General features: G+C 44.4%; 1 protein-coding gene across 2 annotated transcripts in view; it reads left to right on the top strand.

Annotated features, from left to right (window-relative positions):
- Positions 1 to 225: 225 nt before the first annotated feature.
- ST6GAL1 (ST6 beta-galactoside alpha-2,6-sialyltransferase 1) overlaps positions 226 to 12,888 on the top strand; it is a 28,344-nt gene continuing 15,681 nt past the window's right edge. The window contains exons 1-3 of one of the 2 annotated variants that reach the window (XM_053389948.1): positions 226 to 352; positions 10,368 to 11,061; positions 12,705 to 12,802. In XM_053389948.1, coding sequence (XP_053245923.1) covers positions 10,419 to 11,061; positions 12,705 to 12,802 — 741 coding nt within the window. In that variant the 5' untranslated portion in view covers positions 226 to 352; positions 10,368 to 10,418. Of the gene's footprint in view, positions 353 to 5,849; positions 5,904 to 10,367; positions 11,062 to 12,704; positions 12,803 to 12,888 lie in introns of those variants that run through there. The other variant, XM_053389950.1, reaches the window with a different exon arrangement.

Below are 12,888 nucleotides of genomic sequence, written 5' to 3' on the forward strand. Positions count from 1 at the left end.
TTTGTTTCAGGATAAGCCACTTTACGTAGCAGCGACCGGCAGTTGTTTGCATTTGTTTCTTTCAGGCCTCTCGGAAGGCTGTTAGCATGCTTTCCTTCATGCTTAAAAGGCTTGGCTCAGGCATCAGAAGTCTGTGTCTTTCACTTTCATCTCTGTATACTAAAAGCATGACGACTCCTGTGCTGTTGGTATTTTTTCTCTAATAAACTGTTTTTCATTTCACAGGTGGCCTTCAGCCTTCTCACTGCTTTGAGTGGCTGGGTCTCTAGGACAGCAAGAGCATTATGAGCAGCCCTGAAATCTTCTAACACCCTGCCGTGTCTGTTGCAACTTCAGTTTTCATCGACATCAGGTAACCAATCTGTCGTCAGATTAGCAAATGAAATTTAGGGACGCAGTAGCTGAAATAAGATTTCATTGGCTTGATTAGACGGATTGTCCCTAGTAATCACGCTTTCACAACTGTAAGGCTGTAGGATAGAGTGTTAAATCCTGAACCCATTTGTTTTATTGAATGCAGGGTGCTAGGCTCATGCTATTATCAGGCTGCTGTTGAGCATCTTTCTTGTTCGTCTCTGTGTTGGTGGTTTTTCACCAACATCAGTAATTTGTTCATAGCTGCAGTCCAAATGTCTTTTTATTCTGGGGTTTAATATCATGGTGGTTATACCAAGGATGTTATACAATTAAAGGGATGAGAGTGTATGCAAAAAGAGAGAATGGATATGGAAGCATTGCCAACTAAAAGCAGTGCTGTTTCAGTGGGCGTAGCCAAAATGCTTTTACCTCATGCCTGCTTTTATTACTGCTTTAAGCCATCATTTCTGGTGGTTTGCTGTTTCTTTTAATGTTTAAGCAAAACTTATAAGGTGCTTTGACTACATATTAATGTAGAAAAGTAGAGAATAAATTCTGTGCATACAGAAATATTATTGTTCAGAAGTACCTCACACCTGTGCTTGACATTAAAGCAAAATGTTTAGTTTGGAAGGTGTCACCCCCCAGTTTTGTTTAGTTTCAATCATTCTGGCATCTGCTTTGCATACAGGATCCTTACATTGTTGCAAACATTACATTTTTGCAAACATTATAAACAGTTTTTAAATGGTGTCTGGTTAGTTTGCTTTTTGTTTCTTCAGGAAAGCAAACTCTATTTTGCATGTACAGGGGAACTTGTAGCTTTTCAAATGCTGGAGAGGCACAAATTTCCCATCCCTGCTGTCATATTTTTAAAAAGCAAGTTAATAAGAATGTTATCCTGGAATCCTATACCCACTTATATGGCAGTAAATTCCATTAAAGTCAGTGGGAATTACTTTATGTATGGAATTGCACTGTCCTTACCAGAGTTACACTGTCAAAGGACTGCCTGAAACAGGAGGACTTAATCTGGTTATCTAGGACTTTTGGTTGATCAAGTATTCTATTTTAAATGTTTTGTAGCTGAAATGTACAAATAATCTGGACTGTCGTGTTTCAGATCTTATTTTCTCCCACAGCTCCATGATTATGATAATAACTTTAAATGTGCTGTCATATGCTTAGTGGAAAACAGAGGAGAAACAGCATTAAAGTTACAGGTCAGACATCTGCTGATGCCAGTCGTAGAGAGAAACTGCAACATTAAATTATGAGATGACTCTCTTGGATTTTAGCCAATTTTACATTGAATAAAATCTGCATTTGAGGGCAAAAGAACTGTTCGCACCATGTTCTATTACATTCCTTATGAGGCTTCCCCTCTGCATAAAGTGCAGATACGACATTGAAAATTAACTATTTCAATGCTTTTTTATGTCTCATACCTTCATATCTCTTTTACTGTAAGCTTGCATAGCTAGCTTGCATTCACTAGTCTTTGGCTAGAAACTATAAGGATCTTTATGGCTGCTCATCTGGATAGACAGATGCACTGCAGTTTTGAGCTAAACAATGATCGCCAAAAAATTTAAAAAATGGTTTTGTGCCATATGGAATTGAAGGCCTGACTGGTTTATTTTTTTATTTTTATTTTTATTAAAGATTTCTTAGTTTACAAAAATGCGTGTGTTGTCTTTTTTCAAGTTGTGTTTTCTACAAATCAGTTTCATTTGTTGTGAGGCAACAGTGTTGCATGCAATATTAGGTTGAGAAGAAAATAGGGGGAGGGGTAGTAATGCTTCTATTCTTTTACTTAGTATATGTGTGTGTTTTTGTGTCAGCATCACTTGTATGGGTTCTCTTACTATTTGCTTGTTGTATTTCTTTGGTGGCGAGAGAGGTTGGGGTAGCCTAGGGTGTGGTTGGTATTATTATTATTATTATTATTTATTTATCTGGCTGGGTTTCCCCAGCCACTCTGGGCAGCTTCCAGCAAAACATTAAAATACAATAATACATCAAATATTAAAAGCTTCCCTAAACAGGGCTGCCTTCAAATATCTTCTAAAAGCCAGATAGTTGCTTATTTCCTTGACATCTGGTGGGAGGGCGTTCCACAGGGCAGGCATCACTACCGAGAAGGCCCTCTGCCTGGTTCCCTGTAACCTCACTTCTCGCAATGAGGGAACCGCCCAAAGGGCCTCGGCACTGGACCTCAGTGCTTGGGCAGAATGATGGGGGTGGAGACGCTCCTTCAGGTATACTGGGCCGAGGCCGTTTAGGGCTTTAAAGGTCAGCACCAACACTTTGAATTGTACTCAGAAACAAACTGGGAGCCAATGCAGGTCTCTCAGGACCTGTGTTACAGTATATAGTCCCGGCGGCCGCTCCTAGTTACCAGTCTGGCTGCCGCATTCTGGATTAATTGCAGTTTCCAAGTCACCTTCAAACGTAGGCCCACGTAGAGCGCATTGCAGTAGTCCAAGCGGGAGATAACTAGAGCATGCACCAATCTGATGAGGCAGTCCACGGGCAGGTAGGGTCTCAGCCTGCATACCAGATGGAGCTGGTAAACAGCTGCCCTGGACACAGAATTGACCTGAGCCTCCATGAACAGCTGTGAGTCCAAAATGACTCCCAGACTGTGCACCTGGTCCTTCAGGGGCACTATTACCCCATTCAGGACCAGGGAGTCCCCCTAACCAGCCCACCCCCTGTCTTTGGTTGTCTTTGGTTGGCTGTAGTGAGATTGGTTTATGTGTGTGAAGGGGTAGATTTTTGGGACAGGTTAGCCAGATTGATTCATATCCTGTTGGTGGATTCTTCTTGTTGTCTTGTTGGGCTATGTATGTGTTAAAGGGAATCCATACTGGAGTGGAGGTGTCTTCTTCTATTTGTCCCCGACTGGTTTCTAAGAATTTCCAGTTGTTACTTTAAGAGCTAGATAGTCGTAAGGTGATGGCTCATGATGGGCCTTCATCAATACACAGATACTGTATGCCTGCTTACCCCTTTTGGTAATGAACGTTTTAAGTACATTTCCGTGCAAAGAGTGGGATGACAGCATATTTGCATTCAGAGCAAAAATGCAGCAAAACTGTCACACCAGCAAAGCTCTTGTCCATGGAAGTTTATGCAAAAGTAATACTAATTTATGGGACTCTTTTTGGTTAAATGATGTGCCTTTTCATGTCAGATGAGCCGGTGGAGTTGATGTATGTGCAGTTCCCAGGGGAGTTGTCTTCTCCTCTTTTTTGTTTCTGCATGCATGTGATGTTTTCAGTTCTAATGTTTTCTTCTGATGTATCCAAAAAGTTTAAAAACCACCCTTGAAGGAGAATTTCTGTGTACTGCCAGCTTTTTTTAATGAAGAGGGTATAAGCACTGTCTGTCCCTGTTGTAGATTTCCTATGATCTCACTGAGGTTGCCATAACCTTGCCTTCAGGCTTTCTTGGTGGTTTATGAAATCACCTTTTCCACAGCTTCTTATAAACAGTTGCAATTTTTAAAATGGCTGTCATCATCCTGGAAAAGCATAGGAAGTGACTCAAACAGTGAATACAGTCATACCTTGGTTCTCAAATGGCTTAGTTGTCGAACAAATCTTGAACGCCGAAAATCCGGAAGTAAGTGTTCTGGTTTTCAAACGTTTTTTGGAAGCCAAACATCTGACATGGCTTCTGCTTGAGTGCAGGAAGCTTCTGCAGCCAATCGGAAGCCGCACCTTGGTTTTTGAATGGTTTCAGGAGTTGAACGGACTTCCGGAATGGATTAAGTTCCAGAACCAAGGTATGACTGTATCTGTTTTGGTTACTGATGTTATCTGCCTCAAATGATCTCATATTTGATACCTTGATATCTGAGATCCTCTGATGAGGTGGGATTCAGCTGCATTTACGAGGGACTAACCCTTTAATGTATCAGTCCCTGTCCTGCGGAGCTCACTGTTTGTGGAGGTTCAGCAGCAACCAACCCTGCCTTCTTTCATCTTCTGAAAACTGTTTAGACAGGCCTTCACGATATGATTTTGTTTTCTTGCAACCAACCAGTGTCTACTGATGCTTAAAATTATGTTTCCTAGATATTTACAGACTGGTTTTATTGAATTTTATATACTGTACGCTGTCTTGATATATTTGATGTAAATACAAATTCTAAATTTTCAAATCTGGCAAGCAAGAATACTAACATTTGAAAAAGCAGTGCAGAGCAAGGAGATCTACAATCTCACCAAAAGGACATGATAATTCATGAGACAGGAAAGGGAAAAATGGTCATGCTTTTCATCTATTAATAGGCTTGTGGTTGTGGGTAACTCCACACCAGACGAGGAAGTGCCCACAGATAAGGTGCATGCGCATTAATGCCAATCTCTCTTATGCAACCAGCATCCCATTTGAAGTAGAGGCTTGCATGCATCTCCACAGCAAGAGCTGGAGGATGTGGGTATACTGCTAGAAGCTGCCTCTTGGTGATGCCTTAAATCCTATTGGCATTGCCAACCCAGCTGCCAGAGGAATAGCAGCAGTCTGGAACTCAGGGTTTCTACTTCCAGCTTTTGCCTATTTGTCCTTGGTCTGCACACACAAACCACTTTGCCACAATGGAGATTGCAGACTTCCCTCTTGGGATGAATGACTGGATAGCCAAGGCTGGAGATGGGGCTCTTGGCAGCCACAGGCAAAGTTAGAGCAAAGTAGGCAGCAGTGATTTGTGCAGGCTCCTCCAAGTGACCCCTTTCTTGAGCACGCAAGAGTAGTTTTCTGATTGTGGATATTTGTACGGTTGCCACATGCGTCTCTCCTCATACTTTGGTTAGCCCTATCAAATAGACTCATTTTTATTGGCTGATCCAGCCTTTTGGCAGGAAAGTTATCCGGGGCTTCTGTCGCAGTAGGTGAGGGAGCCCACACAGGTCTGAAGGAGCCTAGTAGGAATGTCCTCCATCCCTGTTTGGCAAAAATGGAATTTTCTGCTTCCTGTGAGTTTCTATTTTACTATAGGGATGAAGGGCATCTCTCCCACTTCTGCTTCACTGTCTATTTTCCACCTGGAGTGTGATTGGTGGCTTAGGGCTTCTGCTGGTGACCTACATGTCCCAGACTATTTGCCCTGTTTGTCGTCTTCATTTTCTTGTCTTTTTCATTATTGGTTCCTTGTTTGGAGTTGCCATTCCCAGTTGTCAAATTTGGGGTTTGAGGAGTTGTCTTCACTCTGCCAGTCTGGAAGGTGGAATGATTCCTCCCCCTGGAGAGCTTCTGAAGGACTTGCTTGCTGTAGCCAGCAAGAGGAGTCACTCCTGCCAGGAACATCCCATCACCAAGCAGACATTCGCTATAGCTAGACATTTCCACTCCCTCCCTCTGTGCAGCTGCAGCCCAAGCCCATGCAAGTTTCTTGGGACGTGAATTGCACTGCAGCAGGTTGATTGACAGTGCTGTGTGAAGTCACTGTGAATGACAGGTTGTAGAGTGTTGAGAGTGGCAGTTGAGGGAGTTGGAGGAGGTGTTGAGACGGAGTGAGAAGGAAGGCGATTGTATGTGTATGTTTTGGATACTTCTATCCTGCTTTATAGGGACGCGGGTGGCACTGTGGGTTAAACCACAGAGCCTAGGGCTTGCTGATCAGAAGGTTGGTGGTTCGAATCCCCACGACGGGGTGAGCTCCCATTGCTCGGTCCCTGCTCCTGCCAACCTAGCAGTTCGAAAGCACAAAGTGCAAGCAGATAAATAGGTACCGCTCCGGCGAGAAGGTAAACGGTGTTTCCGTGCGCTGCTCTGGTTCTCCAGAAGTGGCTTAGTCATGCTGGCCACATGACCCGTAAGCTGTACGCTGGCTTCCTCGGCCAATAAAGCGAGATGAGCACCGCAACCCCAGAGTTGGCCACGACTGGACCTAATGGTCAGGGGTCCTTTTATCCTGCTTTATAACCCCAAGTGCCCTTTGAAAGAAACTTACAGAAGATTTTCACAATAAAAAACCATGTCTAAGCCTGGTATCGGGAACAAAGATGAGAGAGGGGGGAAAAACATGAGCAACTAGGGGTAAGAGTTTGGGTAGCAATCAAAGAGGAGAGTTGCGTACTCCAGGCTGGGGTAGTAAAACTACTTATTGTTCTTTAGTTCTTTTTAAAAAAATAAATAAGTAAATAATGTTTAATATTCATCAGTTAATGAAGCTGTTTTGCTCTGTGTGGATTCTAGGAACAGCCTACTGGACTGCACGTGCCCTGTATTGATATACACAACTGCATAGATAGCATGCCTCACCCCACGTGCCTTTTATTGATATACACAGTTAAACATAGAGAGGGAGAGGCCCACTGCTATCTATCTGTCATTAAGGGAAATCTGGATCTATGGGACCAACTGAGTGACTGGTCCGGTGACTTGTGTAGGACAGAGCCTCACAAGAGACCCCCTGGAGCACCACAGACTGATTTTTGTGCAGTGTGCAGAGTACCGCGGGCTTTCCTGTTTTTCTCTTGCTTCTGTGCCCTGTTCTTCCTTACTTGCTTTTGTGTTTCATTGTCCACTCGCACTCCTCGTTTCCCCTTAATTTTAGTTCTGATGTTAGCCACCTTAAGCATAGTAAGGCAGCTTATAAATGAAAGGGGCACAATTGTGTATTTCTCTTTCCCTTCCATGCACTCCTCCTTGGATGTCACTCTCGGGTTCATGCTTCTTGTGTTGTCTCACAATCTCTCCCTCCAAAGATTGTGGCTGGAGAAGGAAGGCATAATTTTATTAATTTTATATATTAATTTCTATACAGCTCTATATTTTTAAGAAAAATCTCAAAGCGGTTTACAGCATATTAAATCAATAAAACATAAATAAAACATCCTGAAGAAAGTCAAATACAGTGGTACCTCGGGTTAAGTACTTAATTCATTCCGGAGGTCTGTTTTTAACCTGAAACTGTTCTTAACCTGAAGCACCACTTTTGCTAATGGGGCCTCCTGCTGCCGCGCTGCCAGAGCATGATTTCTGTTCTCATCCTGAATCAAAGTTCTTAACCCGAGGTACTATTTCTGGGTTAGCGGAGTCTGTAACCTGAAGCGTATGTAACCTGAAGCGTAACCCAAGGTACCACTGTATAGAGTATACAGTCAAAGCAACATAATAGAGAACTAAAGTATTATCTTAAAGATTTCAAAATAAAACATTACAAAGGAGGTCAACTACAGAATACATATTTAATATGTATAATGTTCCCTTCCAAGCATGCTGTGGTCTTGATGACATTCACCACCACCCTGACACAGGGATTTTATTTTATTTTTTGGTCTCTTATTTTTAAAGACCAACAATGAAGTTGCCAATCACAGTGTTAACATCACTTGTAGTTTGGTCCTTAGATATAAAAAGCATTGCTTGAAACTGTGTTAAAACAAGGACCCCTTCTAAGAGATTGCTGGTGCTGTTGTGGAACGTCCCTGCATCGAGTGCCAGAATGTTAAAATAGTGCAGGCTTCCTCAGCCTCAGCCCTCCAGATGTTTTGAGACTACAATTGCCATCATCCCTGTCCACTGTTCCTGCTAGCTAGGGATCATGGGAGTTGTAGGCCAAAAACATCTGGAGGGCTGAGGTTGAGGAAGCCTGAAATAGTGCATAGCAGACATGGTGGCTACAGTGAGGACAGGCGTGCCAGCTTGGCCCTACGACTGTGGCTGCCATGCAGCATGCATGTCCCTGGCACTGAAATTTGGGGTGCCCGGTCCCTTCATGAGGAATTTTGTGGGTGCTCAGACACCCAGGGCCCCAGAGAGTTGGCACCTATGAGCAAAGAGATATTATCACACCGTTTCCAGCAATAGCACCTGCTGTAGCTCTTAAGATGTACAAGTTCCAGATGAATACAGGGTGCAAAAATCTCACATTGGGGGGAGATGCATTGGAGGGGGCCAGAGCAATCCAAACTATAGGAAGACAGCGTAATTTATGCCAGGGTAAATTATGCTGGTGTAATTTCACCTACTCCTTTCAGGAGAAGGTTACTGCTAGCCGAGCTGGCTGAAGCCTGGCAGAGGGAAATCAAGCCCTTAAAATAGAATTGGACTTACAAACCTTCCTTTTTGCCGGTGTAACTTCTACTGGGTTGCTAGGTCATGTGACTGAGTTAAAAGGAGTTTCAAACAAGGGTAGGTTTTCCCCTACTCCACGCTTTTGGGGGGACTTACTCTGGCCTCAGCCAAACCAGTATGAAGGAACTTAACACTGAGATGGGGGACTTCAGCCACCTGAGTCTAGCTGATCCCAGGCCCAGCTACAGATCTGACTGTTCCCAATCCCCCTCATCTTGATGGGTCTTAGGTTTGGCTAAGGTTCTGCTTAGTGTCTCAGGTGTGCTGGAGGATGCTCTGCTTCCTGTGTATGAAGAGCAAGAAAGTGTAGCTCCATTAAGAGCTGTGCTAATAGTGTCACTTAAAGGTAGCAACGTCCATATGGGAAGCACTTTTGGAAAAGCATCTTTCTCTTAGCTGAGGTTGTGTTGCAAGCAAAGGTTCTCAGTCTGGTCTGTGGGTCACTGGTGATCTGCCAGTTTCATTCATGCGGTGTGCAGAAAAGTTGCAGAACAGTTGAGAATATCACTGCTTGACCTTGCACATTATTTTCTTTTCTTTTCTGGTGACTGAAATTGAGGCCATTTTGACCAAGTGCTGGATCAATAGATCAGGCTAAAAAGGCCCTGACCTATGGCCCATGGCCATCATAATACAACACTGGTTTTGATTATTATGTCAGCACAGAAGGAAAAAGGGTATTGAAATGTGAGTTACACGTGTGCTTTGATTTGTATAACAAGAAAACTTTATTAAGTGGTTGTTCAAGACTTGTAGCAATTTTCAAGTTTTGAGGGAGGAAGGTGGAGTTGTTGTCATCTTTGTTGTTGTTAATTAAATTTATATGCCACCGTTCATCCGAAGATCACAGGGCAGTTTACAATATACCGTATTTTTCGCCCTATAGGATGCACTTTTTCCCCTCCAAAAATGAAGGGGAAATGTGTGTGCATCCTATGGGGCGAATGCAGGCTTTCGCTGAAGCCTGGAGAGCGAGAGGGGTCGGTGCACACCGACCCCTCTCGCTCTCCAGGCTTCGCGGACCTTTCCGCAAGCAGCGGGAGCGCTCCCGCTGCTTGTGGAGAGTTGCCTGCATGCTGAAGCCTGCGCGCGCTGAGCTCAGCATGTCCAGGCTTCGCGGACCTCTCAGCAAGCAGCAGGAGCCAGCGCTGGGCTCCCACGGCTTGCAGAGAGCTGCCTGTTTGGGGGCTGGGATTGGGGGAAGCTCGGGCAGGCCTCCCCTGCCCCAGCCCCGCGCCTGGGGGGGGAAAAATATTTTTCCCCCTTTATTTCCCCCCCAAAAAACTAGGTGCGCCTTATGGGACGGTGCGTCCTATAGGGCGAAAAATACGGTAGAAGCACAAAAATACACACCATAATAACAAACAAAAATATACTCCCCACAGTTTAAAAGGCCAAAGATGGTTTAAATATTAGCCAAAGACCAGGAACAAGAGGGACTTTGTGTAACGGGCTGTTTATTTTGGTGATTTCAAATGATTAAAGGTAAAGGTAAAGGTACCCCTGCCCGTACGGGCCAGTCTTGCCAGACTCTAGGGTTGTGCGCTCATCTCACTCTATAGGCCGGGAGCCAGCGCTGTCCGCAGACACTTCCGGGTCACGTGGCCAGCGTGACAAGCTGCATCTGGCGAGCCAGCGCAGCACATGGAACGCCGTTTACCTTCCCGCTGGTAAGCGGTCCCTATTTATCTACTTGCACCCGGGGGTGCTTTCAAACTGCTAGGTTGGCAGGCGCTGGGACCGAACGACGGGAGCGCACCCCGCTGCGGGGATTCGAACCGCCGACCTTTCGATCGGCAAGTCCTAGGCGCTGAGGCTTTAACCCACAGCGCCACCCGCGTCCCTATGATTACACACCTTGAATTCTTTCCTCTCCCCATCCTGATTTTAAAAATGCATTTTTAATGCTTTTTTTTTAGGTACAACTTCCAACCTGAAGTTGATCTTCCTAACCTGATGCATCGTACATTATGGTTCATGTCAACTTTGTTAGAAAATGGATATACGTCCTCCTGGCATTTATTTTGGTTCTGACCATTTGTTTGTGGAAGGAATCGCGGAGAGGATTTTATGTTTCGTTTAAAACAGAAGACCAAGCCAATCATGGACCGTTGAGGCTGTGGAGGTGGAATAGCCTAAGACAAGAAACTGTCCAGGATGAAGCCGTCAATGGCACAGGCAAGCTCCATTTGCCCATCAACACATCTCAAGTTCATGTTGCCGTCACTACAGTGCCAGCAAGAAGTAAGTTAGTCATAAAACCTGTGAAATTGCCAAGTCCCATCAAAGTGTGGAACAAGGACAGTTTGTCCAGAAACCTCAACGCTAGACTGCAAAAGGTGAGGAAGAATTATTTGTATATGAACAAATACCGTGTGAAGTACAGTGGGCCAAAGTATGCTGCTAAATCTAGCCCCCAAAAAGTGTTGTGCCAGCTCCGGAAGCAACTGAACTTTGGGATGATCACCACATCAGATGGGCCCTTCAATACATCAGAATGGGAGACCTACCTGCCAAGGAAGAACATCAGCATGGAAGTGGGGCAGATGGGCCGGTGTGCAGTTGTGTCCTCTGCAGGATCCATGAAGTCATCTCATTTGGGGGAAGAAATAGGTTTGCATTATTCCTCTGCCATTTATTAAGCAACAAAATACAGTTTGAACTCTTTGACTTGGGGGTGGGGGGAGTTCAGTGTAACGGGGCTGGAAAAACATTTAATTTTGAATATAATCTGAAGAAGTATGCATGCACACAAAAGCATATACCCAGAACCAGCTTAGTTGGTCTCTAAGGTGCTACTGGACAATTTTTTACTTCATTTATTTATTTAATTTTGAATTTATTGAATTTGCCGGTAGGACTTTTCTCTTCTCTCTTCCTGCCTTTCATTGCTCAGTGACCACAGATGTCTCGTAGGAAGTGAGCATGGGATCCTGGAACATTAAAACTGGGTATTGAGTATTATATTTGAAATTTGTTGTTGTTTAGTCGTTTAGTCGTGTCCGACTCTTCGTGACCCCATGGACCAGAGCACGCCAGGCACCTCTGTCCTCCACTACCTCCCGCAGTTTGGTCAGACTCATATTTGAAATTAGGGCAAGGCATTGCTAGAATTGGCATAGTAACATGTTAAAAGTACTTGTGTGTTAAAACCTTGGGCTAGCTCAGGTCTAGCTCTAGAGCAGGTGTAATATTGCAGGCCTAAGTCTAAACCAGGCATCCCCAAACTTTGGCCCTCCAGGTGTTTTGGACTATAATTCCCATCATCCCTGACCACTGGTCCTGTTAGCTAGGGATCATGGGAGTTGTAGGCCAAAACATCTGGAGGGCTGCAGGTTGGGGATGCCTGGTCTAAACCTTGCATTGTAATCTCACTTCAGCCATGAAGTCACAAGGAGAGCTTAGAACAAGGGTAGCTAACATGACGCTCTCCATATGTTATCCCTGACCATTGGCCATACCAGCTGGGCTGATTGGAGGCATCTGGAAAGGATTATGTTTGTTACCCCTGCCTTACAGTATTTCAGCTTCTGCGGACATCCCCATCTGTAATTTGGAGATAATAATACTGATCTATCCTACAGGGTTGTTGTAAGGATGATTGAGATAATGTACATGCAACATTCTGAACTCAGCTTGAATGATTTTAAATACAATTATTCACCTGTCCAATAGGGATCCCCAGTGGTGATAGACAGTGTAAAAGAAAATCAATACAATACGTCAGCCTTATAAAAATCCATAAAATATAAACTAAGCCTGTCCAAAACAGACTCAGTACCTGCTCCCGCTTTTTCAGTACCCACAACCAATATTACCTCTGTCTGTGTTAAGCCTCAGTGTCTCATCCACTCCAAAACTCTTAAGCCGCTTCCATTCCAAAATGGCTGCCAGACATCAGCTTGAGAGCTCTCTCCTTCCTTTGGAAATGGAAGTGAAACAGCTGGTGCCCCCTTTCACAGCTTTCACATGTCCGCCTTTGCTGAAATTTTGTGTTCACAGTTCTCTGTTAACAGTGGATTTCTTTCAAATGGCATAAGAATTTCAGGAGCTAATTGGGATGTGGCAGGGCTGATGGAAAGTTTTCACATTCACAGTGGAGAGTTTGATTGTAGTAAGGCTAACGCTCCTCACTGTCTTCTTCCGAAGCAGTGGCACAGTTGGGTTCCAGAGCTCGAAACAGAAACTTTTGAGACTTCGGGGCTTTTGCTCGAGCAGGTGCCTTTCAATTTATATTTCCTCCTCGCTGCTTTCAGATCACCACGATGCAGTGCTGCGGTTTAATGGAGCCCCTACCAGAGGGTACCAGGCTGATGTAGGGCAGAAAACCACAATACGCCTTGTTAATTCCCAGGTAAGTTTGCATGGTATGCGCTGTGCTAAGGGAGCAACAGAAAGGAGTGCGTATTGAGGGCTTTAATGAGAGCTCCTTCAGCTCGT

The sequence above is a fragment of the Podarcis raffonei genome, chromosome 5, assembly GCF_027172205.1.
Source record: "Podarcis raffonei isolate rPodRaf1 chromosome 5, rPodRaf1.pri, whole genome shotgun sequence".
In the NCBI taxonomy this organism is placed as follows: domain Eukaryota; kingdom Metazoa; phylum Chordata; class Lepidosauria; order Squamata; family Lacertidae; genus Podarcis; species Podarcis raffonei.